We start from the raw sequence: 24,921 nt of genomic DNA, 5'->3' as shown, positions 1-24,921 counted from the left end.
GATCCAAAATGGTGCCTTGAAATTGGTTGCTCCGAATGATATCAGTGAAAAAAAATGTTTGTGACAAAAGTGATTTGAGGAAAGCAAACATTTCTACATAAAAATCCTTAACCATTTTGCAATATATTATTATAAACCTTTGTAAAATCATGCCAGAATGTTTATATAATAGTTGTAATATCATTTTAGATATTTTAATGGCACATTAGCTGGTTGCATTTGTGTTCGGACGGTTGTACCGAATGACTTTTCAACCCTTTAAAGAGCTGAAAGTGCCTGAATTTGTAACAAATCACCATAAACTCTTTGTGTATTCAATAAAGGAGAGCAATAGTGTTAGTTAACATAATGTATATGTATATATATTAATTGTTAATTTTAGAAAATATTACATTCGGACACAAAATGTACATGTCACGTCATTGACCCATATACTTGTGCAGACAATACGTTTCTGTACACTTAAGTTTACATTCTACTTCTGCTGTCAGCAATACCATCCTTAATTAAGACCAGTTAGCCAGTACCATAGCACCCCCCCACCACTTTGATGAGGTGGTATGCTGTAAATCTTGGGCAGGTCCTTTTTTCTCCAAATGTTCCACTTCACACAGGTGTACCTTGCAGCAAAGCTTTTGTAGCTTGGCGGTCGACGTATTCTGTGGATGGTAGTCTCTGACACATTCACCTACCTCCTGGACATTGTTCCTGATCAGTGGGACAGTTGTTTGGGTTTTTTCTTAATTATGGTGAGCATTCTTTATCCATCCACTGTTAGAATTCTTCCTTGGCCTATACCAGCCCTTTTGCTGTTGCTGATCTCACCAGTGCTTTTTTTTCTTTTTTAATGATGTTACAAACAATTGATTTGAGTAAGTCTAAGGTTTTGGCTATGTTTCTGATAGGTTTTCTAGATATTCTGATATTTCAGCCTCATAATAGCTCCCTTGACTCTCTTTGGTCCTCATGTTGACAGACTCCAAAGGCAAATGCAAAGCCTAGAATCAGTACTAGATATTGACAGCTCTCTTATGCTTGCACAAATTATGTGACAAAACACACCTGACTAAACAGAAACACCTGTCAAGACAATTTTCCAATACTTTTGTATAATACTACTATAATACTATGTATAAAAAAGTTGTGAAACAATCTGAAAAAATAACACATTGAATTAAAGCTTAGAACCTCTATTTTAACCTCTGTCCAGTTAAGAGATGGGGCTGGGGAAATGTGGCTACTCTCAAATTCATACACAGAGTAATACATACTAACAGTCCATAATATTGAAATTACAGTTTTAAACATGTTTCAAAGATATAAAGTGTTTGTTAAAAATAATAATCTGTATCGTATATTTTCGGTTATGATCAGTTTAAACAGTTGCACTTAATTTAATGGCACTTATAAGTCATATTCTTCTAGAGTCTTTCGGTGTCTGCAACAAGCTGCTGCAAATGTTTTACCAGTCGGTGGTTGCCAGCGTTCTGTTCTTCGCCGTGGCCTGCTGGGGTGGAAACATCTGTGCCAGGGATGCTGCGAAGCTAAACAAACTGGTGAAGAAGGCCAGCTCTGTGGTGGGGACCGGGCTGGACAGCCTAGAGGTGGTGGCAGAACAGAGGATGGGGAAAAAACTGGCGGCCATGCTGGCCAATCCCTCCCACCCGATGTACTGCGAGCTGGCAGGGATGAGGAGCAAGTTCAGCCACAGATTTGTTCTCCCCCGTCAAAGTGCAAAAAGATTTGGACAGTCCTTTATTCCAGCTGCACTCCGACTCTACAACCAGGCCCTGCAGGGTGGGGGAGACCTGGAGATGGAACTTTTGGAACTTTTTACTTATTGAGCCTGCACTGTTTTATGTTTTTTATTGAATGTTTTTCTGTTTTCTGTACTGAATGTTTTCTGCCCTAACTGAGCTGTTTGACAACAAAATTTCCCCATTGGGGACAATAAAGGTTTTCAATCAATCAATCAATCAATCAATCAATCAAGAATCAATGGGTATATCATACATTTAAATCGGTATTGAACAGCAAAAGAAATTCCAGATTATGTCTTTAACAATGAACAATGAAAATTAACAATGAACAACTCTACCACCAAGGGGCGCCTTTCTATGGCAAACCAGTCGGCGTTCATGTCTGTTCCAATAAGACGCAGCTCAGAAAGTCTGAATAATGCATCGCAGAAATTATGTATTACGGCCACAAACAAATATGTAACATAGTCTCATATCAGTCAATCATTGTATCCTAATAGGTATTCTCCGTCTTATGTAAAATACATTGCAAGTATAGGGCCCCTTCAATTTAAATGTAGGCTAAATGTAAAATATGCTATACACTACTACAGTGCATTTCTACAAATACATCTCTACATAGGCCTACTCTATACTGCTCACACATCCCTGTCTCTGTCTTTTTCTCAAACACACACACGCACACACGCACACATTTGTTTATATTTCACTCGGACACATGATCTGAACGATTGCCATTGTCTAGCTTGTTAAGTCTGACGTCAAAAGTGACGTTTAGCCATTTCCGAGTCCAAACCAGAAATTCCCTCCACCAGAGTACCTGTAGTACAGCGGTAGAATGACAGTTTAATCGTTTTTTAGACTCGGATCTATTCATACAACAAGGGACACAATACTTTCCCGTTTTCTCCATATTGTCAGGGTATTTGAGCCTCGGAAAAGCGCTATATAAATATAATTTATTATTATTATTATTTCGGCATTTCGAAGACAGCGCCTCAGCCAACGTTGGACCCGGAAACACGTCACGACTTCATTTCAAGTGCACGAACGAAGCAGTCACGGTGAGCCACGCCCATTTTCCATGTGCTTCGCCCCCACCTCACCAGCCCTTCTTATCGCACACTCCGTTGTTTTGCATCAAATGTGTGTCAGTAGGACAGTAGCGCTTTCCCCTGCACATGCAGAGTGCACATGTGGCGTGGGCTTTGCTTAAAGCATCCAACTCCCCTCAGCTCTTATACCCGCCAATGGAAACACACCAAAGACTAGTAAAGGAGGGAGAGACTGAAAAGAGTTCGACACTAGAGTGAGCTGAATCACCACCACCAAACAGACACAACATACATTGAGGGGGACATAAAAGCAAGTCACATTTCTCAGTCACCTTGCAAACGTGATTAATTAACGTGTTTAAAAAATAGTTCATTCTCGGAGATGCTGAATTTCTGGAATTTGTCCGATAGCTGCGTAGAGTTTACAGGGAAGTTTCAGATTGGCACGATTGTCTGATCTCTTGCGCTCTATGGGGCAAACATTTGACGCAGGTATTTCGTGACTCTATCTCGACTTTTTGCTCCAGCGTATTGACATTCAGAAAGTCGATCATCATAACTTATCAAAGAGAAAAAACGACACGAAAGATGGATAACAGTCCCGGTGGTAAGTAGGCCTATCATGCCGACAATATATTACATTTATGATATGCATTGTTTAACCTGCATTTAGCCTACACATAGCGACAACGTAACTTGTTCAATAGAGATGAATGTAAAGGTTAGCAACACATCGTTATTGAATTGCTCCTTCTATGTAATTACACACAATGCGTAATTGTGTGTAGGCTAATTATGCCCAACGTTTGAACTGTTCTGCAAGGTTAGGCTTTGGCCCTGAGAGAGACGTTTAGATATCTCTAAGAACAGTAATGAAATTGAAAACGATATGCAATGCATATGCAGTAGGCTACATTTTGTTTGATATTAGTTTTAGTTTGACATTCATGTTTTATGTTTTGCAAGTCCGCTTTAGGAGCTGTCACTTTAGATCATTAAATGATGTGTGACAGTGTGTGAGGTTGAGGTTGACTTCATGGCCACTTCCTGTTCATCTTAATGAAAACAAACTCGCAACATTTATAGTGCATTGTTTTCACGTGCTTCATAAATCATGCCCACTGTCAATAATGTCAGTTTTTTTTTCCTGTCATAATGTCTGCGTTTTACAGACAGTTTGGGCAGCAATAGTGGTTGATGATACAAAGTGAATCACTATGGAAAGTTCAACAACAGCATTAATGTTGCTCTGAGGTCAGCCAAAGTGCACATGGTCACGATTTCTACCGATTCCACTCTCCCTTGACATGACTGGTGATTCATTTTACACTAACTGCAGTCACGTTCCAGCACAGGTGATGGAAATGGGTTGTGCCAAGGGCAGGCGCACCCTATCTGTTCCATATGTCAGTTATCTGCAGAGGGCAATATACTATACTCGCTTGTTATTGTAGCACAGCCGAGCAGACTCCAAACTTAATCACTTGATTATGCTTGTCAACAAATTGTGTTTCAAACTGTTTTGTAGGATGTGTAGGCCGAGTTAGGGTGCCTAAAGTCATAGGGCAATTATGTCTAATATCTGAGTCCATGAGTTGAGAATCCCATGCAAAACCAATGTATTCCTCAAAATCAGGCCATAACAATGTCTGGAAACACCATTGTTTTAATATGATATCATCATATTTGGTGAGGGCCGGTGTCAAATGTTTTTGACAGGAGGCCTACCTTCCATAAAAAACATGAACACTCTTGCCACCATCCATTTTTTGCATGCATTGCACTTGAACTTGAGGCTGGTTTGTAATGGTTCGATTTTGACTATTGATTGCCCTTGATAGATATTTAAGGCCTTGGGGGTTAGTTGGTTAGACTCATGAGAGATTAGATTAATGGCTTTATTTAACCCAGAGTAAATAACATCAAATGGTAATGCAGTTCACACAAGTAGTTAAACTACAAGTCGTTAAACTACATGATGATTACATGACATTGAGAGGGTCACATAACACCTGAGCAAGTTGACCCAGATCCCCCTACTCACGCAGGCAAGCGTCACTGAACAGTTCATAAAATGGAACTGTTCTTGTGAACTGAAACAGGCAGTGCCCACTCTGTCAAAAATGAAAACCTAAAACCTAGAGCTACTAGGTACTTTCAGTATTAACAGTAGGCCTAATCGATCCAGTTTTGCTATTCAGTATTGGCTACTGGCTCCATGAATTCCGTGCACGGTCAGACCACATCCAGCCTCCCTATATATATATAGTGGTGGACTCAGGCTGTTTGAAGGGCAGGGGCGAAAAGAAAAAAAGGGCACCTACTGCACAACATGGGACCCCATCAGTGAACATGGTCGAGTTTAGACCATTGGAAGGGCAGCCAATAGGGCACATCCTCTAATTTTGCCACTCAAAAGGGCACTTTAGTGCAACGTTTTTCAACTGTGGGGGCACATGGTCAAGTTTAGACCATTGGAGGGGCACCAATAGGGCACGTCCTCTAATTTTTGCCACTCAAAAGGGCATTTTTGCCACTCAAAAGGGCACTTAAGAGAGACGTTTTTCAACCGTGGGGGCACCAGAAGGGGCGGTCGCCCCCCCCCTGACCCCCTCTGAGTCCGCCAGTGTATATATATATACTGTATATAGGGATATATATAAGATGGTGCTCTATTTAATTCTTCTCTTTAATTATGACCGAGGCAAAGCCTCCGGCGGGGTTTATGCATTCTGAGTACTGGTGGGATCGTAGCAGCGCAATGTCTTCCCACTGAATGCACTCCTCGAATCTCCCATCGTCCTCACGTGGATGCCCTTGCTGAGCCGCGTGATTCCCCAGCCCTTCCTCCAGCTTCTCTCTCTCTCTCTCTCTCTCTCTCTCTCTCTCTCTCTCTCTCTCTCTCTCTCTCTCTCTCTCTCTCTCTCTCTCTCTCTCTCTCTCTCTCTCTCTCTCTCACGGACACTTCTGTGTTGATGCTGCCTGTGGTGATGGAAAGGGGGAGTTTGGTCAGTGGGTCAGAGATTTCATGCATTCATTTGATCTCTTGTCACGTTTCTCTGCCTCATGCACTTTTTATATTCAAAGCAAATGCATTATTTGTATCATAACTTAAGTCCCAATGCCATAGCTGTTTTGATTTAAATCTGTCCCAAACTCAAGGTTCAGCCAGGGACATCCGCTTACTAGAATGTATTACAGTTGGCACGTGACATTCCCTTTCTCTAGTGGCCGCTGCTTTCTCAAAGGGATGTTGAAATCGATACTACAGGATTAACGTGACATGCAGTGCATGGTTGAGATACAGTATAGTCATTAATCCTGTAGTACGGATTTAATATGTGCATATTTTGGGGATGAGTGCTACTGATGCAATTCATCCTACAATTAGAATATAATACATCTATGAACATGCATAGATATACATTATATATGTGTGTGTGTATATATATATAGATATATATATATTATTATCATATATTCACCACCACTGAGCTTCACTTTACGTAAGTTGAACCCCAGTCTAACGATATGCAGTACTGCAGCAACAGCCTTTGGAGAGCACTCCTTTATTCCATTCCTTTGATGTTGCTGTGAAATTGACCTACTTACCCCAGCTAGGTTACTGGAGTTTGTTGTGATATGAAGAAAATGCTCCTCATGAGTGAACGGTGTTAACAATCATGTAAACCACATCATTGACACCACATCATCCTTTATTACGATGCTTTTTATGGTTCAATTTGGATTCTGGCCTCAGTCTTCTTCTTTAAAATCATTCTCTAAGATGGTCTATATAAACATCATACAGGCCCTCACCACACCATCACCCACCCCTTCATGGCCAGACTTTACAAAGCAAGGACTGGCAAACAACCTTGCAACCAGGTGTGTGTGGCTCTCTTTCCAGACCCACAGCGGGGGGAGAGCAAGCATCAGGAAGGGAAAGGAAGAGGAGGAGGAGGAGGAGGAAAGGAGGGGAGGATTGTTGTGCCTGTAAAGTGCTCACATTTCTCTGCCTGCCTCTACTCACTGGCAGATTAGGGATTGCACGGATAGACTAAGCTCACCAATGGCTGCTTGCCTTGGACCTGCTGATTCTTCAATTAATGCTAGTGTTTCCCCACTGACCTCAATTGCCTTGGGTAGACAGTAAAACAACTATTATTAATTGACAGCATTTATTGCATGGTGATGCTGTGTAAAGGCCGTTTACAAACACTGAGCAGCTCCGATGTGAGACTTCAGGTGAACCTGCAATGTGTTTGGGTGGGTTGGGCTTGACTGGGCTGGGTGCTTGCAATCTCAGCTAAAGAGATGCAAAGTCTGGTGGTGTCTGTTAAAGTTGTAGCCCTGCAGTGTACAACAATAAATCCATCAACCTGTGCTAACTCAGGAATTATAAAAACACTTGATACTGCACAACTGCAGTTTTTCACCATGAAACCTTTTAGGCACCCTATTTTTATTACCCCTCTATCTTTTCCACCAACTTTCCAAGCATCAACCAGACACGCAAGAACACACGCACGCATGCACACACATACTATATTACTACAATCATAGAGCTGACTTATGATTGTTATGACGACATGAGTAGCCGTGTCAGAAGATGTGAGGCGGCGGTCAGGTGTCGTGAAGTTAGCTGGCACTGGGCCTGGAGTTGGCCAAGGGAGCGGGGCTATTATTGGAGCGGAGAACGCAGCAGCCTAAACAAACACATGAGGCAGTCTCAGCTCATCCCAAACGCATGCGAGATGCGAGGGCAGAAAAACTGGATTGAAAACAATCCAAACATTCTCTTGTTCTTATTTAGAGAGACAAACAAATAAATAATGCAGTTGGTTGCATGACACAGGGATTGCTTGCCAACGTGAGTTGTTTGGTACATCGATGCTCTCTGTTGCTGTGCTTCCAACAGTATTTTTAGCGCTTTCCTTCGCTTGAACAAGAATGCACAGTTATGCCTATTACATTCATATGATGAGGCAGTAACGCTTCTCAGAGATGTCCATCGCCAGTCAGAGGTTGTGCAAAGTTTCATCACATGAACTCTCCCTACATGTTAATCTACTCGAGAAAACATAATTTATACCATTTGATTGGCTTCACTATGCTATAATTTGTACCATTTTATAAAAATCTCTCCAACTGAGCCTTGCCTGCATTATAATTTAGGCTACCCATATTTTAAATGTGCTTTTGAATATAAACTTGAATTTGAATGTATTTAGAGAAATCATCTCCACAGTGAGGACAACTAAGTTATTTTCTGCTTTTTGTTGTTTGTTGCAGGTGTTATTCTGTATGCAGGCTCCTCTGGCAGTGCCAGTCCCAGCCCTGGCAGCCCCTCTAGTGGGTACCAGACCCAGTCACCTTCATCATCCCACTCCCAGCCCTCATCCCCAGAGGAGGTCACCCTCACAGAGATCGGAGAGTTGAAGAGGTCTTGCGGATCCTCCAAACTGGTGTTCCAGTTCCCTGAAGTTTACAGTGCCCCCACGTCCACCCAGCTCACCCACCAACATCCTATCGCAGGGAAAAGGCCTTGTGGATTCACAGGAACTTTCACCAGTGAGTACATTGCTTCCCTGTTTCCTGAACCCAAATGTCCACCTTATCTTTTCTGGTCCTATTTTTCTCATGTACACATCTTTAGTATTCCTTCTGTTCATGGGTGTTTTCCTATTATCACACGTATGACTCTTTTCTCTCTCCTTCATCCTGAATGTACAGAGACTGGTGGGATGGTGCTCCTGTGCAAAGTGTGTGGAGACATTGCGTCTGGGTTCCATTATGGAGTGCATGCTTGTGAGGGCTGCAAGGTATGATCACGATGACCAAATCTATGCAGTATGAGGATGTGTCACATGAAGCAGTCTTAGATATTAGAATACATAGGATGATGCTCATCTTGTATTTCTATCTTGTTATCGACAGGGTTTTTTCCGTCGCAGCATCCAGCAGAACATCAACTACAAGATGTGTGTGAAGAACGAGAACTGCCTGATAATGCGCATGAACCGCAACCGTTGTCAGCACTGCCGCTTCAAGAAATGCCTCTCCGTTGGCATGTCTAGAGATGGTAAGTGTTACAATCAATCGAAATGAGAGCACTCTGCCAAGTATGTCAGTGTGTCACATAGACATGGTCATGTACTCAGTAGGTGGACTAAATTGAGAAAATGGTGGTTATAGCGGAGACATGCACTAACCCATAGGAGGGTCTCGATGGTGCAAAGTCTTTTGAGGTCATCCTACTGGTCTTTTACCAGTGACCTTATAACACTACAAAGGAAGGGAACATGTAGGCACATCTACACTATAGGCTGTCCACACAATTTCTCCCATATTCTTTTTTGTACGTTTCAGAGTCTGTCTTTCTCTTGCCCGTTGCAAGATCCTCCTGTTCCTCTCCTCTCCCTACTCTTGTTCCAGCCCCTCCCACCTCCATGGACAGTACCCTCCCTGTTCCCTGAGCTCTCTCCTAGCACTCCGACAGTGATTTATGAGTATAGGAGCCTTGAAGTCCCTAAAGCTATTTGTCATCCAGAAAACTGCAGCAAACACAGGAATTATTTTGGGAAATTGGAACAGGGGCAACATGATTACCTTGTGTAAGCCCTTATAGCGTCTTGCGGCAATTAATGACAGATACGGCAACAAAGCCGGTGATGCGAGAACAGCCTGTCCCTGTCACGCAATTCATCAGCTGTATTGCTCATCTCATCTACTTCTAGGCGTGATAACTGAACATTGATAAATCCCCCATCATAACAGATTAAGAAAAATAGTTTGGTTGACCCAGAAAAACAAAGGAAATATGGACCTATAGCGTTCTCACGCATCATGACCTACTTGGTGTAGTTTGCCTGTCTTTTTCCTCTCAGCAGGTTTCCTTCCTATCTGAGCCCTTCTGTGTTCTGTGTTGCCTAATCTGTAAGAGGGTAGAGTGATTTCTGCATGTGGTTGGCAGTTTTTGTGCTCAAAGGTGCAATGCAAGAAGGGAGGGTGGTAAGGAGAGCCTTAAGGGGGACAGACACTCATATCGACCCTGTTGAAAGTGGTTCTGTGCAAGTGTCAAAACCGCAACCTAGAAACCCCTTTCCTCTGTTCTACCCTATTGCGAAAACAGGAAAACCTCACGTAACTGCCTGCAGCCCACATTAAAGAATACATCCTGATTTCTCAAGAGGCATCTGTGTGAATCTGGCTTTGCAATACACTGTAGGCAAATACTGTAAGTCGGTTGGCATGGTGGCATACTTCCCTCCTTTAACCAGAACATCTTCTTAAAGCTACATTCAGTGCAATTACTGTAGGTCCTTATCATTACTGCAATTACTATGATAACTTGATGATAATAATAATGTAACATTTATTTACATGGCAGCAGTTGAAAGTCATATTGCAGCACATGGAACTCAGCTTTTAACCTTTATCTCTGTTATACGTATCCCTCTCTGGGCTCCTCTATAGGGACAGTGCATTGCATTGTGCAGAGACTGAACAGAGTACATACATTGTCATAAACTGCTATGACAGATGTCAACAAGTCTTTACAACTTCTCAAATGTTATATAGTGGGAGAAATAAGTATTCAACACATCAACAATATTTTAATTCAACATATATCCATTGCAGCTATTCACATGAAATTTAGACCATACATTGGTATTAACTCAATAAAACTACACAGCTAAAGAAATAGTAACACTCCAATCCATAAAAATAAGTTATGTGCAATAAAGGGGAACATTTTGTTTTGATCAAAAACACTTCATATCAGTAGAAATAGAAAATTGTTTATGTTAGCACTCCTCTGTCAAATATTTTTGATATTCTTTTGCACTGTATGTGTTGCCTCATGCTTTGTACTTAGGGTCAGAACAGATTTTTGGGAAGTTATTAATCCAAAACTCCACCTTCGCGGTCTTTTAATCTATTCTCTACCTGCTTCACAATCTCCTTCTTTTACTTGTCCACACTCTCACTCCCTCCTTCTTTGCCACCACTCTTGCACCTCTTTTTCTCTGTCGCAGTGTTAGTGACATCACTATCTATGATGACCCACTTCCCCACTTAGAGGCAGGGAGAGGGGCTACGAGAAGGAGAGAGAGATGGAGAGAGGGGGAATATGAGGTGCATGGTAGCGGGGTTCTATAAATAGCCTCTCCAGCTGATGGATATTCTTGGAGAGGGGAGAGGTGGGTGAATGAGGAGAGGGGAGGTATTCACCTCAAGACTTATACAATCTGTTTACAGGTGCATCAGTTAATAAGAATATAAATAAGAGAATACTCAATTACTGTATTGTATTAGTAGCTTATTAGCTTCCACATGATTTCTCATTATTTAGTGTTTGAGTGCACAATCCTGTCTATCATTTTGTTTTTGACAGGATGTGGTATAACAATGCATAATGTCATTACCACTCACAAGACCAAGGGAATGTGTACAGTACATGCTTTGTATTTATGCTTGTGCAGAACAGACTGGATCCCATATTTCCCCAAGTGATATCACTTGTTATGGACAAATGTGTCAATCGACTCTGTTTGTGTCTTCCTCATCAGCTGTACGTTTTGGTCGTATCCCCAAGAGGGAGAAGCAGAGGCTACTGGATGAAATGCAGAGCTACATGAACAGCCTAAATGAGTCGGCCACCATGGACATGGACTCTTCTCCTATGAGGGAGACTCCTCCCAACCCTGAAGAGAGCGACTCTAAAGAGGCCATCGGGGCCATCTCCAGGGCCTATCACAACATCTTTGTCGGCAGCCAGGACAGAACAGCCAAGAGGCGCAACATCATCAACAACAATAACAACCCATCTCCCTTTCACAGCAACACTTCTCAGGAAGCCAATTATCCCATTGGCTCCTCCCAACCTAGCTCCACCCAGGGGTACCAGTCCTGCCCAGCAGCACCCGCACCTCACTGCCCAGCTGCCCCCAATGACAACCACCATGCATTCCCCTCTGTGGACAACAGTCACTATAGCTACTCTGCTGTGTCCAATCAGAATCATGACCAGTCTAGTGCAGTCCCACCTCAGAGGGGCAGCCCAGCCAGTTACAACAGTTTCTCCACTGGTGGAGAGACCCAAAACCCGTCTTCCTGTCCGTGGAAATTAGCAGCGGGCACCAAAGTCCTGGTGAGTGCTTGTTGTGTTTATAACGTTGTAATGAAGCTGTAATGGAAGCTACACAATAATCAACAGTCTATTATATATGTTTAGTCTCACTCACTCTCTTTCCATCAATCTCAGGCCTGTCCTCTCAATGCATGTCCTGTGTCTGCGGCGGGCCACTCCGGCCAACAGGTGTGGGAGTCCTTTTCCCAGTGCTTCACTCCTGCCGTAAGGGAGGTGGTGGAGTTTGCCAAGGGCATCCCAGGATTCCAGGAGCTCAGCCAGCATGACCAGGTCATGCTGCTCAAGTCAGGTACCTTCCAGGTACAGCTGCTGTTCAAAATGGCTAATTCCATATCACCTTTCACATGATTTCTGTATATTATGAGCTGAAATAAAATCCCAAACACTTTTTTAATTATGTTCTCTTATCACTGTGATTCTGCTCCATGCTCCATGGTGATTTATGATTTATGATTTATTTAAAATAGGGACAATGCACATTGATTAACAGACATGCTGTAAATGACCCAGAATTAGCCTAGCAGGCTAGTTTTCATCTGCTGTCCCTGGCCAGATTTTAAGAGGCAACCTAAAATCTCAAAATATTAAAATACATACGCTACCAAATATAGAAGATAACATATCAAGAAGAGGACAAATAACTCAAAAGACAGATAACAAAAATGACTTACAAAACAAATTACCAAACCTAGACAAAAACTAACAACAGCAGACAATTACCGTACAATAATCACAAACTAGAGCAAGCTCAAACAGAACAAACAAACCCATACTTAACACAAAAGATACAAACGGACAAGACAGAACAGTTTGCAAGATGCGACATGGAAGGCGACAGGTGTACACATAATATTATATAATTTATATTTGATTAAATTATCCCTACTTAAAATATTATCTTTTCTTAAGATGAAGCAGTAATGATGTGTGTTTGGTTTCTTGTCCAGCACTTTAAGAGTTTGTTTATACAGGGTTTGAGTGTGGTTTTGTTTGCTTGTGCCAGGCTGGTGAAACAGTATGTGAAATGTCAGATGATCATTGTGTCCATGTATAACATATATGTGGCCTTAACTATGTATACTCTGTGTTTGCTAGGTGCTGATGGTGAGATTCTGCACATTGTTTAACCCTGAGGAACGCACAGTGACCTTCCTGAACGGGCAGACGTACCCTCTGTCCACACTGCGGGCCCTGGCCATGGGATCCCTGCTGGACACCATGTTTGAGTTCAGCGAGAAGCTGGGGGCTCTGGGGCTCGAGCCTGATGAGATGGCCCTCTTCATGGCTGTGGTGCTGGTCTCTGCAGGTGAGAGAAGGCAATTACACCTCATGTCTCGGAAGCAGGAGGGATATATAGGCCACAGGGCCACATAAGCAATTATAGAAGATTCTTTTGATATATGAACATGCATATGGACTGCTAAAGAAAGAAAAGTATTTAACTGAATGAGTTTTAGATATACGTACAGTAGCCTATTGACAGACAGGCTGCACTCTACATACAGTAGTCTATTGACAGACAGGCTGCACTCTACATACAGTAGCCTATTGTTTCTCTCAGAGCCTCACACTGTCCCACTTTTAACCACTATGGCCCGAGACTGTGGAACGGCTTGCCGGAGGACTTAAGAGTGGCTGAGAGTGTGGATATCTTTAAAAGAAAACTTAAAACACACCTTTTTAGGCTTTTATCTAGTGTTATTGTAAAATTGCACTCAGTGTTGCATTCAATGGATGACTTGTGCTATATATTGTAAATAAAGTTTCATTGATTGATTGACTGTCTGTATTCCTCAGACCGCTCTGGCATCGCTGACATGGGGGCTGTAGAAAAGCTGCAGGAGGATTTGATCCATGCCCTGCGCTCCCTCATCACCCGCCGTCGCCCTGACGACAGCTCTGTCTTCCCCAAGCTCCTGCTGCGGCTGCCAGACCTGCGTACCCTCAACAGCCTGCACTCCGACAAACTGCTAGCCTTCCGCATCGACCCCTGAGCAGGCCACACAAACACACACACATACAGACTCCAAACTCTTCCAGGGCAGGACTTCCCAGGAGATGACGGAACAATGAATTATGCACTGAAAATAACTCTTTTTACACACACACACACACACACACACACACCCCTAACCTCAAGATCTAAACTTGGGTTGAGATGGTCTAGAAAAGCATAAATCAATGTTTTAGGCTTATAATTAGCATTTTGGACTGATCAAATGTGCTCTTAACCAGTTTTTCCAGTCTTTTGAAGACCAAAATCCAGTTAACTTTATGTTAATCCTAAACTTCCATCATCTCCAGACCACTAAGCTACAGTTGAGAGAGAGAGGAGGATGCGGACAATGATAACTTAGGCACCATGATTAATGATATGTATGAGTATGTTTATAAGAGATAGGGACCTTACTTAGATACACTTAAAATATTAAGATTACATGAATCATTGTCCCATGTTGCTCACTAACAAACATACCATCTGTATTAGTATTGGAATGAAATGAATAGTGCACTAATGTGTCAACCAGCACATAGAGTACACAACCGCTCCACCTTTATGAACAAAATGGATAATGTCCAAAGTATCATTTCACATATGGGGTTTAAACATACATGTCTCACATTCAGCTGAATTTTATTTTATAAGAATGGTATATTCTGTATATTACATTGCATCTTTGCATCTCATCGGGAATCACAACAGGACTGATGCAAACGTTGTCTTAGCATGTTGGGCTTTATAGTCCATTTGTAAGATGTTTTTGCTGTAAATATTGTGTTATTCAAATGTCTCTGTATTAACAACTTAATCAGTATGGTGGATCTGACAGATAAAATCAGAGTCCAGAGGAATATGATCTCTGTAATGGGTAGGGTTTGGTGATGCTGAGGCCAGGGAGCTTTATGCACAGGAGAAAGTACCGTAACTGAGGGTTGAAACACTTGTCAGATAATGTAACAAACTATCATAACCCCTGAATTCACCAGCACTCACTCCACTTGCACCCTTTCCTCTACTCCCAATGTTTGTCATACAAACTAAGAGATTTTTTAGGGTGAAGGATCTTATTTCATTCAGTACAGATCCATTCACTGCTAGTTTGATTATGGTTGATTGAGCACATCCTCTTGTACATTTTGTAAAAAAAAAAAAAAAAGAAACTTCCATAGAAACAATATAAAGATGCAATTATATAACTATTGCTTGTGTTTCTTTTTTGGTGTCCATTCTGTCCTCATTCATATTATATTTATTCATATTATATTTATGAACATATATTATGTCACACATGACATGCACAACCAAGTTTATATTTATATATTTAAAGTTGCGTGCATAATTTGTATGCATAACATCCAACTGTCAATTGCATCATAGAAATACACAAGAGACACAGGCCTACTACTCTAATAATGTGATCATTTTTGTTTTGTTTTTACACTACAAAGTATTACCTTTGATACAGCTGCAGTCTACGCTAATGCACATACTTACAGTACGCATGTATCAATGAACAAGTCTAGCATGTAGGCCTACTTGCATAGATACCCGCTAGGACCATACTGAAAGTATAGCTCAACTCAACTGAGTGGACAGCTCTATGGAAGCCATTGGTGGGATGAAAGAAGAAGGCTGTGTTCGAAATGGCATACTAGCATACTGCATACTAGCATACTCAATGAGTATATACTGCATACTTCCTACTAAATTCATAATAAGTATGCCAATACCAGCCGACCGAAAATCTAGTATACATTTCTTGCATACTCAAATACTCAAAATCTACGTCATATCTAGTATGAGTAGTATGCTAGTATGCCATTCCGAACACCGCCGAAGACTGCCACCGTGTGGTGGGGTGATGCTACAGCAGAACCCGGATGTTGATGGTAAGGAGGATGGACCAGAAGCTACGGGTTGTCAAAGCTTAACAATCGCTTCATTCATCTTTCAATCGATTTGATCTAATGATCTAATTGCTGTGAGTATGCCACTTGCAGCAAACGAGATGGTAAGCATAGCAACAACCTTGCTATAGACCGAGCATAATAAACCAAACGTTTCTGGTAGCTCTACTCGAAATAAAGGTTGTTTGTTATCAAGCAAGCTTGAAGCTAGCTAGCTACTAGGAAGTGTTCGTTAGGCAGGTGCTTCTGATCTGCAGAAGCTCAAAGTTAGCCAGCGATGAAGCTTAGTGACAGGGGTTGTCACACGCTAGTCTGTCACATTCAGCCGTTGTTGAGATGACAATGTGGCAAGTGGCAACCCCCCTTAAGCCAGGTAGTAAACAACCCTAACCATATGAACAGAAGTAGTCAGCTACTTAGAACAGACTTGCAAAACCATTTACCCATTCTGAGTGGATTTCATGCTATAGCCATATGGTGACGTTAGAATTATAAGGTTCTATCTCCATTTTTGTCAAAATTTAGGGTTTTTTTACATAATCTGATCCATTAGGTGTTTATTAATGTCTGTGTGGTGTTATTTTGTAAATGTTTACATTTTTGAGTTAGTAATTCATAAAATACAAAGGTTCCATCTCACAAAACATAATGGAATGTAAAAACTTTGACGCTCAATATCTCTGAACTACCCTAAACGGAGATAGAACCTTATCATTCTAAACTCACGATATGGCTTGAACACATTGTGTTGCTTTAATGACACATGCTTATCAGCCTTTGTAGTTCATACATTCTCTGTGTCTCCCCGCAGCTTTTGACTTGAGCTTCACAGGACAAGACAGATGTGAAGACATCCAGAGGCTCTCCACCCAGACTACAATCATATGCTGTTTATGGAACACCAACACCATGTTGGTGACGGCATACCTAGCCATTGTGGTTCTGCTGGCACTTTGTGTTGGTCTGGAGCTCACCGCACGCCGCCTCACACCACCTCAACCCGCGCCCACAGCCGTCGCTAACCCTGCCTTCCGCCGTTTCCAGACCCTTTTCCTACGGGCTTACCTACTGGCCCTGTGGGCAGACTGGTTGCAAGGACCCTACCTCTACAAGCTCTACCGCCACTACAGCTTCCTGGAGTCCCAGATAGCCATCCTCTATGTATGTGGTCTGGCCTCCTGTGTGCTGTTTGCCCCTGTGGCTGGCTGGCTCCCTCAGGCCCTGGGCCGCCGGAAGACCTGCCTGCTCTTCTGCCTGGCCTACTCTGCCTGCTGCCTCACCAAGCTGTCCCGAGACTACTTTGTGTTGATCCTAGGCCGCGTCCTGGGGGGGCTGTCCACCTCCCTGCTCTCCACCGCCTTTGAATGCTGGTATGTGCACCAGCATGTGAGTGCCCGCGACTTCCCCAAGGAGTGGATCCCCAGCACCTTTACCAAGGCTGCCAGCTGGAACCATGGGCTGGCTGTTGGCGCTGGGCTGGTGGCTAACCTGCTGGCTGAATGGCTACACCTAGGGCCTGTGGCTCCTTTCCTTCTGGCCATCCCCTGCCTGGTAGCCTGTGGCTGGGTGGTGCTGTCTGACTGGGGCCAGGAGGAGAAGGAGGAGGGCCTAGAAGGGGACAAAAGGAACCCCCTGCTCAGTCCCCAAACTGCACCTCTGGCACGGATGTCTGCGCGGGCCCGTTTCTGGCGAAGCTGCCAGGAGGGGTTGCGCTGCTTGTTGTCAGACAGGAGGGTGATGCTCCTGGGTGGAGTGCAGGCTCTGTTTGAGAGTGTTCTTTATATCTTTGTCTTCCTCTGGACCCCCGTCCTGGACCCCCACGGTCCTCCGCTGGGCATCGTCTTCTCCAGCCTAATGGCGGCCAGCATGGCGGGCTCCCTGCTGTATCGCCTGGCCACCTCCACCCGTTACCGGCTGCAGCCTGGACACCTGCTTTGCCTGGCCGTGCTGCTGGCCTTCTTCTCCTTCTTCATGCTGACGTTCTCCACAGCTGCAGGCCAGCCCAGACCCCACGAGTCTTTCCTGGCCTTCCTGCTGCTGGAGCTGGCCAGTGGCCTCTACTTCCCTGCTGTCAGCTTTCTCCAGGCAAGAGTGGTCCCTGAGGAGAGGCGGGCGGGTGTGCTGGCCTGGTTCCGACTGCCTCTGCACCTGCTAGCCTGCCTGGGGCTGCTGGCGCTCCACGGGGAGGTGTCGGGGACGGGCGCGGGGGAGGCAGGCAGTGGCACCAGACACATGTTTGGTGGCTGTGCAGTCATGATGCTGGCCGCTCTCCTAGCTGTGGTCAGTCTCTTCACCCTTGGCAGGAATGACACAGATCTGAGACTGGAGGGCCACAGAGGGGAGGGAGAGATATGACATGGAAGAGGAGAACAGGCACTGCTACAGTAGGTTGACAGTGGTGTATTGGAAAAGGACAACTGTGTACTTTTTTGCCCCGTTTTGTATGTACTGAAACTTAATCTGTGCTTCAAGAAGACACATAAATCAAGGATTTTCAGATGCTGAACAGATATGTCAAGAGGACCTATCTCTGGTTACATATTCTTCTGGAATGTAGCCTATTTGTTTTCATTTGTTAGAACTCGCAATTGACTTGTTCTAGGTTGTTGGTCATGAAGAGACATTTTTGTGGTGTCACGTAACTCATGCACTAAAGTGCGTCATCTTGCTACCCTCCTGTCTGTGCCACTAGATGGTGCCAGTGGAACTACAGCAGTGAATTTTGGAACCATATCACTCTTGCCTTCAGTGTTTATCAACTGCGTACACTAGGCCTATTTAGAGTTAGAGTAGCCATGTCAGGACAGGGCTTACATTATTAGGTGTTTGTTCTGATGGAGGTTACATCAACGATCCAAACACATTATTTACAACAAGAATATTTTCTTTATAATTCAGTCTTTTTTCTTACAGAAGCAACTGCAGTCAATAATATCAAATGTCATTGTTTTGTAGAGTAGTCACACATACAATACACTGTTGAGATGCTCTTGAAGCTCTTGCTTGTCAGAAAAAAGGTGATGCTATGGATGGCTTGTTTGTTGTGGACCAATATTGGAATATCAATTCTATTATAAATTATTGCTTTCAGTCAGACTTTGACTTATGGGAGTTGGCAGGTACATTATAGGCTAATAACTAATCATTTTTTATTTTATTTTGTATGTTATGCCAAATGCAGATTGAATGTCACCTTCCTTTTCTATATTCATTCTCTTTTTTGGCCTTATAAGGGACACATATGGAATAAAAATCTTTTAATATCCTCCTTGTCATGTTGTGATCCGATATTCCACATAGACGAACAGTAATCGGCAGCTTGATATTGTTTATATGATATGTGTGAAGAAGCTTTTCATAAATGCACTCAAGAATGCTGCATTATGTAAATAACAAACGTTTTAAACAGTGAGATATGACACTTGTCTAGTGTCAAAACCTATTTTCTGTAGCCTTCTTGATGCTAATAGTGATGCTTAGAGCAAATTCAGAAATTCCATAACATTTTACCCCTGTCATCCTCCTCTTTTACTGCAGCCCAAGAATCCCAGATTTTTTCTTCTTTCCTTCACTGCTTCACATTATGATACACTTTTGAAACGTCCTTCTTCCCCTTTTTACCCACTGGAATGGTACAGTCCAAGCATCCCTGAATGCTGCTGCCTTACCTGGATGTTGCTAGAATATCCCCTTATGGTGAGGGAGGGGGCCTGTGAGAAACAGAACTGCGTTGCTGTTGGATTAGGCCACTGCGTCATCAGAGGGGGTTTAATCCGAGCAGCAGCAGAGAGAAGCAGTATTCCAATTTCCATCTATTCTCACCAATCCTCAGTCCTTTTCAATTCACTGTTCAAGTGCTGGAGATAAGGACTCAAGAGGAATATCAAGAGAGGAGAAACTGGAGATTCATTGACTGGGGCTGAAATACATAAATTAACCTGTCTGCAGACAGACAGACTCCAGACACAGTCAACATGACCCAGGGCAAGGTAAGGGGCCTACCTAACTTAGATTTAGCTTTATTTTACAGCAAACAATAAAAAGGAATGGTTCACTGCTTTGTTTTAGTTAGATGCCTCAGACCCCAGAATGTTATGTAACCATTATGGCATGTGTGTATATCTGCTCCATCATTTCATCAGCCTCTTGTGTGTGTTGCTGAGTAGTAATGCGATGATGCTCTCTGCAGGTCTATTCAGCTGAGAATAGCTCTGATTTATTATTGATCTCTGTGTCTCATGAAAAGATAGATTGTAATGTGTAAGGTTATACTGAATGTCTAAATCATATTGTGACATGGAATGTCTTGTACAGTAGTTACAATATTGCCTCAGTATCCTCACAATTGAGGTTACAATTGTTATTTCAGGCTGCATGAATCTGATATTGCTGGTGTCTGGTGTTTTATTCATTGAACTTTGTTGGTATTGTTTTTGCCCACTGGTAGGCTGTTTGAGCTCTTTGTGTAGTGAAAACAAGGCTTTGTTGTAGCTACGTACGTGATAGACGAGTACATGCTGGAATACAGTATGCATGATGTCTATCATCAGAGAACGTGCTAGATGCTACAGTATACACTATACTGTAGAGGGAGATAGAGAGTATGGTCAGTGTTTTTCCCACATCAGTATCCCAAATCCCTTTCTTTATTTACCCCCAGTCCAGAGACAGGCTTTTTTATGACTGACCCACAGTCACTGATAGGACCAGTGTCTCCTTAGGATACAAGCTATGCAATTTAATTTTCTTTTGTCAGACAACACATTTGTTCTTATTATGTTAGGAGTATGCTCCGATGATGTTAGAGATCATTAGCCTAGTTTGCATATTAGGTCAGTTGCCATCTTTCATCCTAACAAACATTTGAAAGTGTATGATGCTTTAAGTTCTTATCCAACAATTGTATCCCTTTTTAAAAATGTTTTATTCACTGCTGCTACTCACCCCTCACAACTTTAGCTGTAATACTGAATGGGGGCTCATGAAATATTGAGGTAGAGAGACACAAACCATGTGGGCACAAGCGTTAGCTCAGGGCCAGATTAGCTATATGGTCAGATCAGCACCAATGGGTAATGACTCATTAATTGACAGACACTGGAACAGCCTACACCCAGTGTGTGGAGCTACAGTAGTGCAGAGAGCTGATCTCAGGACTGGATTACGCTCAGCCATAATTTTACAATCAACCGTCAGAGAATCTCATTTTAAATAAAGGAGAAATGCAGAATGTGATGCTTTAGCACCACAACACAGTTATCCCCTGTCAATTATGAACATGTATCTTATTTGCAGAAAGGTATTAAGTGTAGTCTGTCATGATTGTTTATCTTATGTCCCCCAGCTGTCATTAACCAACAAGACCGCCAATGGCTCCTCAAGTGGAGAAGCTGCACCACCAGTCCCACCAAGCTATGAGGAGGCCACCGCAGGTGAAACACTTTGTTATTTGGCTGTGAATACATGTTTATTATTTTCTTTACGAATAAATGACACATTCAATGTTGGTGCATTACAAGTGAAAGCAGTGGGGATATAATTTAGTTGGCTAACCTTTGGTGGACGATGATGTGCGTGCGTGCGTGTGTGCTATCAGCAGGCAGCGGCAGTCCCTGCTACAGTGGGGGTCATCCTAGTGACGCTGAGATGCTCACCGAATTCAGCTGGGATGATAAAAACATCAGACGGGTCTTCATCCGCAAGGTATTATTACCATCATGGAAATTACGTCATCTACATAATATGTTTGAGTATGGTTTACTTTAGGTATTAATCTGCCTTAGGTGTTCAACTGGACCCAGAGGTTAAACACTGTCTGTATGTGTATTATTATGTGGTTTTTCTTCATAGTTAGTTTCCTCCCTTTAGGTGTACGCCATCTTGATGATCCAACTTTTGGTCACTCTTGCAGTAGTGGCACTCTTCACATTCTGGTGAGCGTGAATTCTAATGCATCTGAATTGGAAATATTCCATCTTGAACAGTTTGTTGTCTGCTCTAGCAAATACATTAAGCATGCTTTCACTCCTTTCTGCTCCCTTCATCAGTGAACCAGTGAAGGCCTACATTCAGTCCAACCCTGGATGGTACTGGGCCTCTTAGTAAGTTACAGCTTTACATTATAACATTTATTTTGCAAAATGTATGCTTTAGTTTGGGTAATAATGTATGTTTCACTTTACACAGTGCTGTGTTCTTTGTCACATACCTGACACTATCTTGCTGCTCTGGACCAAGGTCAGTTAATTAACGCAACAGAAGTTGTTAATAACAGTCATGGACAATTCATATACGCTCAGCACCAGTTCTTACTACTCTTCTTGTTTACTACATCTCATCTACATTTCCTTTAGGAGACAGTTCCCATGGAATCTCATCCTGCTCGCCGTCTTTGTGGGTATCAAATACAGTAGTATGAAGAACTTTGAAGAAATCCAAAGGGTTTCATAAAGTACACATCTAGTATGCTTTGCATAAATTAAGTATGCAAATTAAAGGGCTAGATTGGAGATACTTCACATCATTTGTTGTTTTCCTTGAATTCATGTAATCTTGTCTTTATTTGCAATTTTGTAGTTTTTCTCCTAAATGTACAATCTCTCCTGTTACAGACACTCTCTCTATCCTACATGACAGGGATGTTGTCCAGGTACAGTCTTCAATTATCCGTTTGATTGTCTCTATTGTTTTACTTTTCACTCTGTCTTGTCCACGTGTTGCATGCCTTCTACCTCAGACCATCAGTACAGCCGACCTGATGGTTTTTGCGTCCAGGTAAACCACTGATGTGTTTCATTATGCTGTGTCAGTCAGTTATCTCATTGTAGAGGTGTATACGGTTGCATTCGTTGATTCTGGCAGTTAACACTTTTGTGTCATTTTTAAAAACACATCGGAAAAACCAGGACACTGTTTTAAACACATTTGTATGTAATATAAATCTCCCCCTTCCAATAGTTTCTACAACACCAAGTCAGTGGTACTATGTCTCGGTATTACTGTGCTGGTCTGTCTAACTGTCACAATCTTCAGTTTCCAAACCAAGGTAAGCCAAATAAATAAAAATGATAAATGATATCAATCATGCTATTGAAATGATATTGGTATAACTTCAGTGACATTCTTATATTGTCATTATGATATTCAGCTGAAATAAATGGTACCCAAAAGCTCGGTCTCACTCATATGGAAAATGAAACTCCCCAAACTAACAAACAAAAAACCTGCAGAAATATGATAAATCATTGGCTTTTAAGGTAACTCTTCGCCTTCTTTCTGCCCTATCTATTAAGTTTGACGTGACCTCGTGTCAAGGCGTGCTGTTTGCATTCTGTACGACCATGTTCATCTCAGGACTGGTGATGGCCTTTGTCCTGCCCTTTGGATATGTAAGTAATTCCAAATGAAACCTATTCAAATTGTATAATGAACCAGTTAATGCAGAGACAAACATGAGAAATTAGACAGATCTCTACAAATCCTATAGCTTAGTGTTATAGATATAAGAAAATGTTATACAGTATGTGACCGCAAATGTCCTGTTGTTTTTGTTCCACAGGTGCCCTGGCTTCATGCTGTCTATGCCGCATTGGGAGCAATACTGTTTACCATGGTAAGTGAAAAGCATATAGTCACAATTACTACACAGTTCATCAGTGACAAAGGGAGATGTTATACTCATATTTAATTCGTTTTCTTCTTGGTTTTAGTTTTTGGCATTTGACACCCAGCTGCTGATGGGGAACAAGCGCTACACTATAAGTCCAGAGGAGTACGTCTTTGCCACGCTCAACATCTACCTAGATATCATCTACATCTTCTCCTTCTTCCTCCAAATCTTTGGAACGCAGCGGGACTGAATCCATCTTGAGGCGCTCAACTCACTGATGTAGACCATCACTTCCTTCCATGCTCTCATGCTCTGTGTGATCTTTCCTCCTCTAGCATGATATGGACCTTCTGTATAGTATATTGTGTTAGCTTGTCTGCTAAGAAATCTTCAGTGCTAACGTACAGTACTTTCCACCAATAGGGTCACAGATGTTTAGAATTAAATACAGTAAATAAATTATGCAATGGCTGAGTCTCAGTCTCAGTGTTTGTGTCTCACGCAGGTGTTCAAATGTTCTTCTCATGTCTTGTCATTTAACAGCAGTTCTTTGTGGAACTGTTTTGCAGGTGTTCATCCCTGTGGAGGAACTTATCTGCCTCAATGCATGAATATATGAGAATCAGATATTTCAATACCAACAGCCATGCCTCATGATTTGTCTGTTGTTACTTCCAACTGAGGATTAGCTCAGTAAAACATGACATCAGATGATTAATTCTGAATCTGATTCAATTCAAATGTGTTGCATGACTGCTTTTGACCAAACATTAATTGATAAAGTTGCACTAATAAATCCTATCCTATCCTGTTGTTGTATGAGCCATAGTCTAATAGCATAACAGAACAGCTTCACCACTCATCCACCCTTGCCTTTCTTTGTAACATTCTTTACTATGCATACCCCTCTATGTTATTTTTTTTCAAGCAATAATTGTTTATGTTTAGCTCATTTACTTAGTTAGTTCTCATTTCCATACTGTTAGAATAAGGACTTGATGTTTTGTATGTACTGAACAATATTCCTGAGCATGTTTGTGGCCAATTCACTTGGTAAATTACCTGTAGATGTTACGGTTTGATTGATGGCTTAACCTTGTGGTTATAGCGGAGATCTGCTTAGGCTTTCTTGATTTCATCCATCGGTTTAAGTTCAGTTTAAAAATGTTTTAACATTGATCGAATTACCTTATTTGCAGTGTTCTCAATGAAATGTTAAACTTAACTAATTGTTCCATATTATTGTTTATTGCCACCGTGGAGCAAAGTGCACAATACAATATCACATGCATAGAAGTGGGACAATTAGCAAATGATGGGTAGAAAATGATTTCAATTAATAGCAGGTTTTATAGAAAAAAAAACTGCTTTATACAAAGAAATAAAACACTTGTTTTGCAATGATAAAATGTGCTTTGTTACATGTTGTTT

General features: G+C 42.1%; 3 protein-coding genes across 3 annotated transcripts; all 3 read left to right on the top strand.

Moving 5' to 3' along the window:
* Positions 1-3,403: 3,403 nt before the first annotated feature.
* On the top strand, positions 3,404-13,966 carry nr1d4a (nuclear receptor subfamily 1, group D, member 4a; the record flags this gene model as incomplete). The annotated part of the gene is made up of 8 exons (XM_080534951.1): positions 3,404-3,422; positions 8,111-8,389; positions 8,552-8,640; positions 8,756-8,900; positions 11,392-11,972; positions 12,087-12,272; positions 13,068-13,278; positions 13,770-13,966. The coding sequence occupies 8 exons, from the start codon at positions 3,404-3,406 to the stop codon at positions 13,964-13,966; spliced, it is 1,707 nt and encodes a 568-aa protein (XP_080391077.1).
* A 2,824-nt stretch (positions 13,967-16,790) lies between these two features.
* Positions 16,791-19,106, top strand: mfsd5 (major facilitator superfamily domain containing 5; the record flags this gene model as incomplete). Its single annotated transcript, XM_080535409.1, has 1 exon — positions 16,791-19,106. The coding sequence occupies one exon, from the start codon at positions 16,791-16,793 to the stop codon at positions 18,234-18,236; it is 1,446 nt and encodes a 481-aa protein (XP_080391535.1). The 3' UTR covers positions 18,237-19,106.
* Positions 19,107-19,855: 749 nt separating this feature from the next.
* On the top strand, positions 19,856-23,740 carry LOC308160119 (protein lifeguard 2-like; the record flags this gene model as incomplete). The annotated part of the gene is made up of 12 exons (XM_080533996.1): positions 19,856-19,870; positions 21,226-21,313; positions 21,481-21,584; positions 21,750-21,814; positions 21,929-21,982; positions 22,068-22,118; positions 22,235-22,274; positions 22,493-22,530; positions 22,839-22,926; positions 23,174-23,269; positions 23,440-23,493; positions 23,591-23,740. 12 exons carry the CDS (start codon positions 19,856-19,858, stop codon positions 23,738-23,740), a joined length of 843 nt encoding a protein of 280 aa, XP_080390122.1.
* Between the last annotated feature and the right edge of the window lie 1,181 nt (positions 23,741-24,921).

Source organism: Nansenia antarctica, assembly GCF_963989245.1.
Source record: "Nansenia antarctica genome assembly, chromosome: 6".
Lineage (NCBI taxonomy): Eukaryota > Metazoa > Chordata > Actinopteri > Argentiniformes > Microstomatidae > Nansenia > Nansenia antarctica.
Note: the sequence above shows the minus strand (reverse complement) of the source record. Positions and strands in the feature narration are given on the sequence as shown.